General features: G+C 42.3%; 1 protein-coding gene across 7 annotated transcripts in view; it reads right to left on the bottom strand.

Moving 5' to 3' along the window:
* Positions 1–2,436: 2,436 nt before the first annotated feature.
* LOC113395304 (syntaxin-binding protein 5) overlaps positions 2,437–12,393 on the bottom strand; it is a 244,771-nt gene continuing 234,814 nt past the window's right edge. For 6 of the 7 annotated variants that reach the window (XM_064216222.1, XM_064216223.1, XM_026632874.2 and 3 more), the window contains 9 exons: positions 10,653–10,769; positions 10,459–10,581; positions 10,269–10,378; positions 9,946–10,171; positions 8,133–8,241; positions 6,926–7,015; positions 5,806–5,901; positions 5,095–5,219; positions 2,437–5,016 (listed from right to left, as the gene is read on the bottom strand). In XM_064216222.1, the coding sequence (XP_064072292.1) occupies positions 4,766–5,016; positions 5,095–5,219; positions 5,806–5,901; positions 6,926–7,015; positions 8,133–8,241; positions 9,946–10,171; positions 10,269–10,378; positions 10,459–10,581; positions 10,653–10,769 (1,247 nt within the window). In that variant the 3' untranslated portion in view covers positions 2,437–4,765. The remainder of the gene's footprint in view (positions 5,017–5,094; positions 5,220–5,805; positions 5,902–6,925; positions 7,016–8,132; positions 8,242–9,945; positions 10,172–10,268; positions 10,379–10,458; positions 10,582–10,652; positions 10,770–12,393) is intronic. The other variant, XM_064216221.1, reaches the window with a different exon arrangement.

The following is a 12,393-nucleotide window of genomic DNA, read 5'->3' as shown; positions in this document are numbered from 1 at the left end:
CGCCCGCAGCCCGACCGCCCGAGACATAATAAATGCTCGTAATGTATTCTATTGTATTTATTATATCATAGTTAAAAGTTTTATTAAAAAAAGTTGCTCAATATGGTTGTCGTTTTATTGCCTCCTGTCTATAGTCGTATACGTCGCATTGATTTGAAATTATTCAAGTAAAGTACTCCCACTGCTGGCAGAGGGCAGCTCTCGAATCCCTCGAGAAGGTTCGTACTCGATCTACGATCTCGAGTGTTCAGTTGCAAATTTTCATTAGACTCATTAGGTTTTCCTCGAGTAACAAAGGTCACCTTTAACTGATGGTGACAAGAAATTAAGTTGACAGTGTGACTCCGAATTTCCGAAGTAGTGGATAATTAATGGATGGCATTAGGACATGGAAACATTCAGGAAAATATCCTGCATACTTCTTAAAGGCAGGCACGCACCTGCAAGCCCCCGGAGTTGCAGATGATCCAGGACGGTGTTTGTCACTTTGCATCGGGTCAATCTCCTGCTCGTTTGTCACCTATGCCGTAAAAAAATGTGGAAAGTTTCGGAAGATTATCTAGTATAGTTTGACGAGTAAGTTTATAACGATGTGGCTAAACGTGGCTAAATGCAAAACAAGTTGGAGCTGATTAAGTTAGAAATATTATTAAATGATTAAAAGTGTTTACATGTCCACCTTCAAAACTTGACTGTTTTAGATGTTTAATAAAGAGAAGTAGTTGGGTGTGTGTGCCGGTGTGGTGTACCATGTGAACCATATGATTTACAATTGTTTCTTTCATGACTGAATTTGGTCTAGAAATAGTATCGATGTTTATATATCACGTTCTAGTATGTGGTGTTGTGTTTTGATTGTGCCCAAATTAAAATTTAGCGAATTAATGAAATCTTCAGTATTTGAATTATTAGGAGTATTTATATTATAAAAACAAATTTTTATGCTCCATTCGTGTGTTCTTTTTTTAAATAATGCATGATGTTATTTTTATATAAACGACTCCTCCGTCATCTTGATTTAATGGATTATCAGATAAATTTAGTTACTTCAAATAGTTTATAAAAATTCATGTGGTGGATTTTTTTGTACTAGACTACTCCTTTCAATTTTAATAATGCCACAAGTTTTGAAATAAATCGCACTTCAAATAAATTTGTTCAAAAATGTTTACAAAAATGTAGATACATATTTTCTTATTATTGTACTACTGCTTTGATCCTGCAAATAACGGGACGTTGTAGGAATGGCCGGCGCCCTTAGTACGCCGCACAATGAAAGTAAACACAAATATTTGTTTTTATGTTTCAGTAGTTAATGCGTCATGCAGGTGATTGTACATATTATTATTATCTTAATTTTGAAATTGCCAACTCCACTAAATTTCGTTATAAATATGTCCATTATCGAATCAAATAATTTCACTATAAAACTCTGAGACAAATAGAAAAAGATAAAAATTATTGTGACACTTCTGCGCGATAATTTCGGTTTAATCATTGAACTAACCTCCCCTGCCGCCTTCTTTCCCTTTTCCATTACTGTGACACAAATCTGACGAGTGGGTGGTACCTACCCAGACGGGCTTGCACAAAGCCCTACCACCAAGTAATGTTGCAAAATATCTTAGTATTACATTAAATCAATAAGTCTTTACATACAAAGATTTAATCAAGTCATCGAACGGGTAGTCACCTTATTGATGATGTGATAAAATCTTCAATGGCGCTCCGTTACATATATTTAAATATAACAAAGTAGTTGTTGCAATATGAAAGTCACAATAAATCCATCGTTTGCATTGAATGGTTAATATTTCTTTCAGCGCCAATGTGTTTTGGTTATGGTGTTCACTTAGCATCAGACGGCCCATTTGCCTGTCAAACTATTATATAAATATGTATTTGAAATGATATGCCGTGACGTAAATTTCACAAGATACAAACAACAAAGATCGGTATTTATATTTGAAGTAATACCAACACGTTTACCAATAAGCATATGATGTACAAACACATAAACAAATGCAACGATTGAAAAAACATTTTTGACAAAAGGTTTTGTCAGACCTGTCTGGGTCGTATCCCCAATAATTATAATTAAAATGTACTGTACTGTGATAGTAGACCAACGAAGCGCTCTGTCAGTTTCGATAACGTTCCCGTGTTACTATTAAAGTAAAGACTTAGCAACAAAGGCCATTCATGGTCTTAATTATCAGTTCGATTTTGTTTCGTTCGAAATTGTACAATTTGGTTAATTGAACTGATAAATTGATAACGAAGAGTCACTATGAAAGAATACCCAAATTGTTTCAAATATCCGTATAACATCCTTTTTTTTGTAATCTGTTAAAAACACTGCTATATAAATAATTAAAGCTGCAGTAATTTATTTTCTCGTAAATCGACGTAAGGGGGTTTGTAATAAAAGACACATTAATTTCGATATAATTTTATTTTTACGTTTTATTTATATATATGTAATGACTATATCATCTACCAAACTAAATAATATGATTCAACGGCACCTTTATATACAATATGTATAGATATATGCTCGTGACTCCCTCGTTTCCAAACGTTAAAAAAGAGACAGTCGTCTAATCCATACAAAATAATATTTAAATGAACTACGAATATTAAAGATTAACAAGTAATAATTTGCCACAAGTTTTGTTAATTATTTATTTACAATCCTTATAATAATTTAGTCCCATAATTTCCAAGTGAATAGCGTTTCAATGGGAACATTTAGTTAAAAGTATAGAGAAAGCGCAAACAACATATCGATCCGGACCGGACCGGACCGGGCTGGACCGGGACCGAGTCGGAGTGCGCGGGCGCCGAGTAACAAGAAATAGAATTGTTTAAACTTAACACACACGACGTTACGTCACATCACGAGTTCGGTCCGGCGACGCCTCGGGGCGCGGCCCGAGAGTGCTTATACAAGTTGTATGCGGATTGCAGTGTATACAATCATTTCCGTATGGGAACATGATCTGGTATAGTTTGTTAAGTTCATAACGATGTGGGGAAACGATGGCTAGATGTATGAAATGTCCGAGCTGTAAATTGTGTGCTGTGTGTTGTCCCTGTTGGTTCTGATTCATAAGCGTCTCGTAAACTCGAGCGTCCCGAGAGCGTCGCGACCGACATCTACAACGACCTAGTAATACAATAAGTATAGCTTGTAAAACGCCAACATCTGCATTCACTAAAACCACTAAATATAGATAAGAAAATATTAAATTTCACGAATCAATTCTGTCTTCGTCTTCGGGTGTATACGCGTCTACATACCAAAATAATCTGGTTAAAATATTAACGTTAGTGATATAATATCGGAACAGCATCCGTTTCGTATTTTTTTACAATATTCCAATATATTCCTTCAATAGTAACGCTAGGTTGCCATATTCGCAGACGTCTAGATGAACTGTAACGTTTCAAAATGAGATATAAAACACCGCCTAGCGCGTTGTGTACTCGATATTATATACAAAACGGATTTTCAAAATAGTCACCTTTGGCATCCGAAATCTACGCATGGAATTAGATGATACAAAACTCACTACGATTACTAAACGAAAGGATCGACGTCACAGATTAGAAACGTGCCAACTGTCAAGATCGGTCGGATTAGCAGTTTGACTTTGAGCGAGCGCGCGGCGCTGCGGGCGTCGAAGCGATTACTGCCCTGCGACGCGTCGGTACCTACGAGCGCACTACCTACGGCAAATGAGCGGACTGTACTCGCTGCGTTTTATTCGTTCGGAAACGTGCCCGGCTTGCGGTCGTTGGCAGATCGCAGCAGAAATAATAAATGTTCCTATACACATAAACTGCGACGATTCTCCGCACGAACTTATCTCTTATTTGCGACGCGCAGTGCGTTACTTAATCGATACTTTACATAGTATATTAGTTATCGCTTCATTCGGTTTCATTCGTTAATAGTTAATCAGCTAACAACATCGACACGACACCTATTGGTCAGGTCCACTCGGGCCGGAGTCCGTTGTATTGCTATCATTGCAAAGAGGCGCACCTCGAATGATTCATTAAATCTTAATAACATCATTTTATGCACATTTCATACCTAATATATATATGAATTAATAATTTAAAATATATCGAAAGAGCGAAGTGTTAGAATGAAAACAGGATCAACAAGATCAACAAGTCATATAATATATGTAGGTACACTTTTAAAAGAGGTATTCAATAGAAGACTTTGTGTAGAATAAACAAACAGGAACGCTTTCGGCGCGAAACCAAACTCCGGACAAATGTAACAAAATTATTGTCATCCAATGCTTAACTTTTCAATCATTTAAATTTATATTATTCATTTATTTATAAATATTTACTTTACACAGATCAACACGATTCACAACGACTACAGTGGTTTCATCCGTTCCGTTCGCTCGTATCTATAAAAAATTACATCTACTTAAGTTATCTTTAAGGTAGCAACTTTAAATAATCTCATATCGACGCAACACTATCGCAACGTAACACTATCTCAACGGTAACCCAAACGCGCCGTTCGCCCGGTCAGCCGAGGGGCTGCCGACTCACTCACACGCTCTCGCATCTCGAATCACAGAGTACAGTGTCGAAAACAAGAGAAAACGCGAGACGGGAAGAGTGCGATATAGAGAAACCACTACGGTAATACATAAGGTACGCTGTATAAAAAGATTAAGTGTAGTGTAGTATCGTTTACTATTTACATTATCACATCGCGCGAAGCGGCGTCTCACAGCTGGTACCACTTCTTGTCCTTGTACTTGAGCATGAGCTGGTGCGCCGAGCTGGAGAACTCGGAGGCCTGCGAGTGCATGCGCTCGGCGCGGTCCTCCAGCTGCGTCAGCTTGTCGCCGCGCTCCACCACCATCTGGTGCGCGCGCGCCACCTCGCTGGTGGCCGCCACCACGCGCTGCCCCGCGCCCTCCACCCCCGGGATGTGCTTGGCCACGCTGCGGCTCGGCTTGCCGCTGCTCTCGCCGACTGTCGGACAGAGGCACGTACAGGCCCGGCGCAGGCTAGGGCGGCATTAACGTATTACGCGTCGGTATGGCTACGCACATAGTTCCTCCCTGTCGAGCGGCCGGGACCCTCCGCCGAACAGCCCTCGAAAGAAGCTCTCCTTGGGCGGCTCGGGCATGTCCCGCGGCAGGAACAGCTCTCCGATCATTTCGTTTAGTTGCTGACTGAAAGCGGGAGTTGTAGGATTCGTATGAATGTGATTCAAGAACCGTTTAGTTAGTTATTTGGTTTTTGATGGAAAATTTTATTCTCTTCTTTTTAGAGCATTTAGATAAAAGTTTTTTTTAAAAATGTATTTTAGCTTTTAATTTATTTTTTACTTTTTAGTTATTTAACCTGCGTTTGTATTCTCAGCGAACCTTTTCATTGAATACCCATACTATAGGAAAGCATAAAAAACTTCTAAATTCTTCCAGCATCTTGGATTAAGAGTGATGTCAGACTATTTTTAATTATTCTCAGCAAGCCCTTTCATTTGATACCAATATTGTAGAAATGCATTAAAAATAACTATTCCGCCATCTTGGATGGTCCGCCATATTGGATTTAGAATGACGTCACATAGCTTATCTTGTATTGTCATCCAAACTAAACGTGTATATAAAATTTCAGCTCAATCGGTTGAAGATATCTGCTGCAAAACTGAGTAACAAGATTCCATCCGAACAAACAACAAAGACGCAAGAGTAGAAAATATACTTCGCATATTTTTAAAGTTTCAAAATATCGCTTACATTTATCGATACTCACCAGAACTCAGCGTCGATAGTAAACTTTTGTATTTCCGTGGGCGAGGCGAGGTAGAGGCCGTGTCCGCGGTTACTGAAGCAGAACGTCTTCGCTATTCTGCAACACACCGCAGGGAACGAGTCATTCTTGAGTTAACTGTAACTTCTAATCACAATTTAATTTCAAATAATAATCATCAACCGCTTACTTTAGCATTTTCTAAAACGATCGTTTATTTGTCTATTTCGTTCGATTACTATGACTGTATTTTAATGATCCAAAACAGTTTAATCATAACTTGAATAGTTCTCTTATTAGACTAATATTTCTCATCAAATAGAACATTTGTGCCATAAATGAGTACCTTGACTTTAATTATGATTTATTTATCTTACCTCCATTTTATCCTCTGAATACTCTGTCGAAAATTCTTTAAATTTTTTAAATATCTAATTATTTTAAAAAGCGATAACTTATCAGTGTATAAATATGACAGTGCCAAAGACATAGAATAGTTCTAGAACATTCAAAGCGGGCATGCTTCACAAGAAACGAGAAATATAAAGGTAAATCGTTGAGCAAAGAAGAAATAATAAGAGAAGAAAAGAGGAAACGATTCTCTGTGAAGTATAATGACAGGAAGGAGATGTAAGTGTTACAAAACGTGTGCGTGTGGTGGCGAGGTGTAGTGTCCGTGTGAAGGGGCTGATGTCGGGATCGGGAACTGAAGCAGTGTCGCAGGCAGCGGACGGACTGGAGCGACCAAAGATACCGAATAATGTTTCGAGACATCCAGCTCATTACACAACAAAGCCTGCAGCCGCTCATTGACAAATACTAGTAATACATTTGTTCATGTGAGATGTCTAAAAACAGTTCTATGCGTATCTTCAGTTGTAATAAACAAGTGCCAATAGTATTTTGAAGGGCAAAGTTATGATACTGAAAACAATTTTGATCTAATAATAAATCCAATTGAAAATTACGACAGATAAGATTCGTCCACGTCCGGAATGATCGCAGGGCGAGGTTTGGAAGCTGCGGGGTAACATGAAATACTAGCACGTCTAACGGATCGCGTGGGGACACCACGGGGTGATGGTACATGACTAACGCAATTCCGCTATTAGCGAAGACTTACTGGTCCGTGTCCTCGTTAACTATCAGTTGCTGGCCCCATATGGAGAGCATAGGGTCTACGATACCCCTCTGTTTGGACTGTGTCTGGAAGCTACCAGGAACACAGGCACCGGTCAGTTACAAGGCTCGAGCGTCCCGCAGCCGCGACTGGGCGCGGCCGCGGGGCGCGCGAGCGACAACATTGCACTAGTGATGCACGGTCAGATTGCGTCGAGCTCTATGAGGGTTACACACTATGAAGTACATCATTAGCACTATTATGCGATCGGATGTCGGGCACATTGAATGATCGTCGAGCGTGTCGGTGGGGTTAGTGTCGTTACACAAATCAGCACCAAGTGGCGGGTCATGATCGGAAGTAATTCTGTCCGGAGATGTGTTTGAGTCGTGTTCGTTATGTCCGATCGATATCGGTTACCCAACTGAAAAATAGATGAAGAGTGCCAAATATCAAAAGCACGGGTGGTGCTCATCAGATTTGCAAAATTTTGTCTACTTCGTGATCCAAAAGAGCGCGGCGACAGCCACTAGCGTCTCGGTGCTGGCCGTGTTCGTTACAGATGACCTTGTTTGCTGCACGACCATTTTATTTGATTATCGTTAAAGTCTTAACGTACTCTACTCTCGTATGAAAGAGAGTTATTTAAATATTTTAAGAAGTTGTCGTGCATCAAACAGGTGCTATTTTCTAACATCGATCATAACTCAAAGGAATTCTCTTCGTCGGCTCCCAAATGATAAAATAGCAGATGTAAAAAAATGATCTGATTAAGTGTCTGGCGATGAATGCAAAAATTGCAAAATGAGATATTTGTAATTTTTAGCGTATATATATAAATACAGCATTCTCATGCCCGTATTGCGAAGCTAATTGTATCTAAGGGATATAAATATAAAAACAAGCCGTTTATCATTTAGTGCCTCGATCGGGTGCGTGTATCGTCTAAGAGTGGTCGTGTCTTCATGGGAGGACGTGAGCCTCGACATCAAGTCATTCACTTTCATTGCTTGCTCGATAAGTAGGTAAAAGTTATTTTTTGATTACGATGTGAAACATGGAAACAGAACTTAGTGACGTAACACACAAATATGATTCATTCTATGTATTTTTGTATACTTTGATAGATTATCCAAGTTCGGTTTCTGCTTTTCACAGAAAAAAGTTAGTGGAGAATAAAATATTGTAAACACGTGGAATACCAAATTACCTGAGTTCAGAGAGCGGCAGAAAGTCCGTGTGTACGAGTGGCCGCAGGGAGGGGAGACTGTACGCCGCCAAGTGACCCGTCGACAAGTAGTTCACCAGACAGACGCTATCTGAATTCGGCGAGATAACATTTTAAACTTATAAACATTGAACTTATTAGTTTAAAATTAAATTGAATCCGAGTAATGAGTGATTTTTTTTGTATAAGTAGTCGGACGGGCGACTTATGGTAAGTGGTCCACACTGCTCATAGACATAGAAGCTATAAGAAAGAATTACCATTCCTTAGAGCGCCAATGCACCACCAACCTTGAGAACTAAGGTGTTAGCACCCTTGCGCGTGTAGTAATACTGGCTCAATCCCCTTTCAAACCGGAACAAAACAATCCTAAGTATTGAGGTCTTTTTTTTTTTGTGGACGCAGGGTATATCTTCATAGATACCCGACACCTGGGGGGGATGTCGGGTTATGTGAGATTTGTACTCACTAAAAACCCCTGCGATGGCCGACATCAGCACGGAAACGGAGAGTTGCTCCGCTCGTGGCTGGCGGAGCACGACTCAGGAGGGCGAAGAATGGTCTTGCCCTCCCCGCACCCCTTGCTAGTGCGTACACCGGCAGACCGGGGCCATAACCGGACTGCCGTCCTCCTCTCGGGCGTATGAAACGGATGCATGAGACCCCCATCTCACGCACCCACGGCCGGAGGGAATGCCCTATTTATTTCGCCCCGGGCAATGGGGCTTGGAGGCCGGGAGGACGACCCGTGGGTCGTCTCCGCCGGGCGGGATCAGCTCTCTCCCGAGCCCACTCCACAATGTCCTTCTGGACCATGACAGTCTCACAGAAGGAGACTACGGCCTCCCAAGCCGATTCCCTGCGTAGCATCGCCGACACGACTGCCCGCAGGGAGAGATTTCGCCCGATTTCATGGACCAAGACTTGCCTCTCCACGGTTCACGCGGGACACGCCTCCAGCGTATGCTGGGAAGTGTCTTGGTCCGCCCCGCAGTGGTGACAAACCGCCATCGCCTCGCGTCCGATCTTACACAAGTACTCTTCAAAGCAACCGTGACCGGTCAGCACCTGTGTGAGTCGGAAGGTGACTCGTCGCTTCCTACGCATCCAGGCCTCGAAGGCCGGCAGGATCGCACTCACGACGCGTATATGCGCGTACCGATCTCCACGGAGACGGGCGCACCACATCGTGAGAGCCCTTCGCTGCTCCTGCCGCCTGAGCACTCCGAAAGCACTGGTAGGGTAGGACGCACTTCCGCCACTTTGACGAAGGGCGCGAGTCCGGTCGTAGACCCTCGCGTCCCTCTCCGCCAGGCTGTCCAACGGCGGAAAGCACGCCAGAAGGGTCGCCGCCTCGAAGGATATTGTGCGATATCCCTGCACCATGCGGATGGCCGCTCTCCGCTGCAGACTCAGGATCTTGGGCTTGCAGTCACGTCGCTGCGCACGTCAGTCGGTGTGACCAAACAGGCGCACCGTAGAGGGCCATCGATGCACGCACCGCATAGAGGCGGCAAACCTCCTCCCTCGGTCCCCCGAGATTAGGCAGCAGTCTGTGCATCGCACCCACTGCCTTCTCGATCCGGGGGGCCAGGAGCTTGAAGTGCTCTTCAAAGGTCCAGCGACCGTCCAGGACGAGGCCCAGGTATTTTATGTACCTGGCTACCTAGACGTTTGAATCACCTAAGTATTGAGGTCTGTCTGTTTTATAGTGCCCACCCAGAGGAGCTAGCACACAGCCCTATAGCCTAAGGAATATTTGTATATTTTGAAATGACGTTAACGGAAGACTGACCTTTTAAGCTTACAATCTCCGATTTGACTACAAAGTCCGTGTCGACAATCTGCTGGCGGTAGACGCAGTTCTGGCTGGGCAGCGCTACGACGCGCGCCTGCTTCTCCGAGGCGATGACCACGAACTGGCGGTCGGCGGCCGCCTCCGCGCCGGCCGGCGGGGGGCTCATGTGGCTGCTGCCCGACGAGCTCTGCTTGGTGGGCGTGCGCTCGCGCCGCTCCCGACCCTGCGTTAACGATTATGGTGATTATATTCAACGTACTTTTCGAATTCGTACGAATAGGTAACAGAAAACAGTTATTAACGTTGCTTTGTTAACTTACGTCTTTACTGTCGTCCTTCCAGCTCTCGTACGAGTAAGGAATTAAAGCACCATTACAATCCAAAAATGACATGGCCAATATTGAACCCTTTAACCTAAATATTGGACCGCCTGTGAAATAAAAATATATATATTTTATAATTCTATTGAAATACTTGTCATATAATTAAAAGGCATTTGTTTTAGTTTACCGCTCGTGGAAATAACGACTGGCTGCGTGTGGCGCAGGTCGGCTTCCGGCAAGCTGATCATCATTGTGAGCACCGAGCCCAACGTCGTTCCTATCCACAAGGTCGGCAGCAACGTCGTGGGATCTATGCGTGGAATTAAACTGCCAGTGTAAGTGAGTACTTCGAACACGAACAATTCAAATGAGGCGACTTACCCGATCTCTTCGTATAGCTGTCGGCAAAGGCGAGGCACTGAATGCCTTCCTGCGATATGTTCTCAAGACTGGACATGGAGCTGGAGCGCGACCGCGAGAACGAACTGTCCAGCTTGTCTACGCGGCCGGTTGGTGCAAACAGACAGATTATCCCTCCGTTTTGACTAGAACGTAACTAAAAGTCCAATAGCACCCCGTGCTAGTGGACCCTTAGTTCTGACTGCGATAAGGGCTGCTTTATTTGACTACATTTACTGACGATATTATTGGAATTTTACAATGATTATTGCAGCCAGTATCACCGCCTCCATTACAAGTCTACGAAGTTGCACTCTAGAGCTAGCTGGTTATGTGTGCGGTTGTGAAATTAGCTGAAACTCATTCAGCTGCAGCATTCTTCTGTGCCGAATATAAAATAGAGTAAAATATCAAATAGGAGTCATGCTTGATAATCATTCTGTTGCATGCCCGTCCAATCTCAGCTTATTTGCACAACAAAGTAAGTCGTTACTCGTTTTATCACCTTGGGAATTTAGTTAGCTCATTACACAAAGTTTTGACGAAATGGTATTTTATGAAAATGAACATGATGATATTAACATTTCATGATTTACAATTTACACTTTCATGAGGTAATGAGACATACACACAGTTCCAGAAATGAAAGCATCGAATGAAGCGAGACTTGAGCGCAGAGGTAATGGTGACGATGCGACTAAGATGGCAGATGTTATGTTACGGTGGATGATATATGAGGAGGTGAGAAGGCGCAAGCTAGGGCCGGCCCGGCCGCAGTGATGCGGCTTTACTACATTACACTAACTTTCTATAAAGCGCAAACACGTCATTCTTATTGATCTTATTGTCCTATGTTTCCTACTGTGAAGTTTATTATCAGAATAGATTGTCCTTAAAGTAGGACCCATATAGCTAGTATGTAGCGTGGTCGTGGACGGACAAACAATTTCGATGGAGTTGTAACATGAAACATCTATATATTATATCCAAAATTGGTGCAGTGAATATTTCTTAGCGGCGCATGCGACTAGTGCGTTTAATAAAGATATTACTGTAAGCATACATAGACATAAGGACAGCCGTATATAGAGGCAGCCAAAAACGAGCCATATAAACTTTTTGCTTTGTGGTCGAGCTAGAAACAAAAAAGATAATGTAATGTACTCAACAGCAGTTAATAAAAATAGTAATTATAATATCAATAGCGTTCGAGTGTCGGTTGCCGAGACGACCGCTCGAGCCAGGCCAGGCACTCGAAGTAAAAGTTCTGCAGTAAAATACTAAAAATATGTTGCGGACAAATGCAAAGAAATAAATAATGTGACCGCTCGTGATGAGGAATATTGAGAACTTTGAATACTATCGACAACGCAGAAATAATTGTAAATGATAATATAACTATAGTTCGTGTATCGTATACAATATGTAAAGCCTCGCTCATAGAATGCACATATAACATACATACGAGATACCGTTCGTACACTGAGCAAGTGAGAGAATAGAAAAGAGATAGTTTTTAGTAGTAAGTCACCTTTTGTTATGTCTAAGAGTCATGCCGGAAGTTGTTCGTAAAGTGCAGTTGAGGTGCAGAGTGTAGGAGAACATCGGAAGATAGTCACAGCCACAATTTCGACTCTAAGTAACAAACCAACTACCGTGTGACAAAAACAGGACCGCAGCCCGTGACAAGCCACGAAACGAAAAACAAAAACTAAAGTAATGT

Source organism: Vanessa tameamea, chromosome 11 (assembly GCF_037043105.1).
Source record: "Vanessa tameamea isolate UH-Manoa-2023 chromosome 11, ilVanTame1 primary haplotype, whole genome shotgun sequence".
NCBI classification, from domain to species: Eukaryota; Metazoa; Arthropoda; class Insecta; order Lepidoptera; family Nymphalidae; genus Vanessa; species Vanessa tameamea.
The sequence above is the reverse complement of the archived record's forward strand: the minus strand, read 5'-3'. Positions and strand labels throughout refer to the sequence as shown.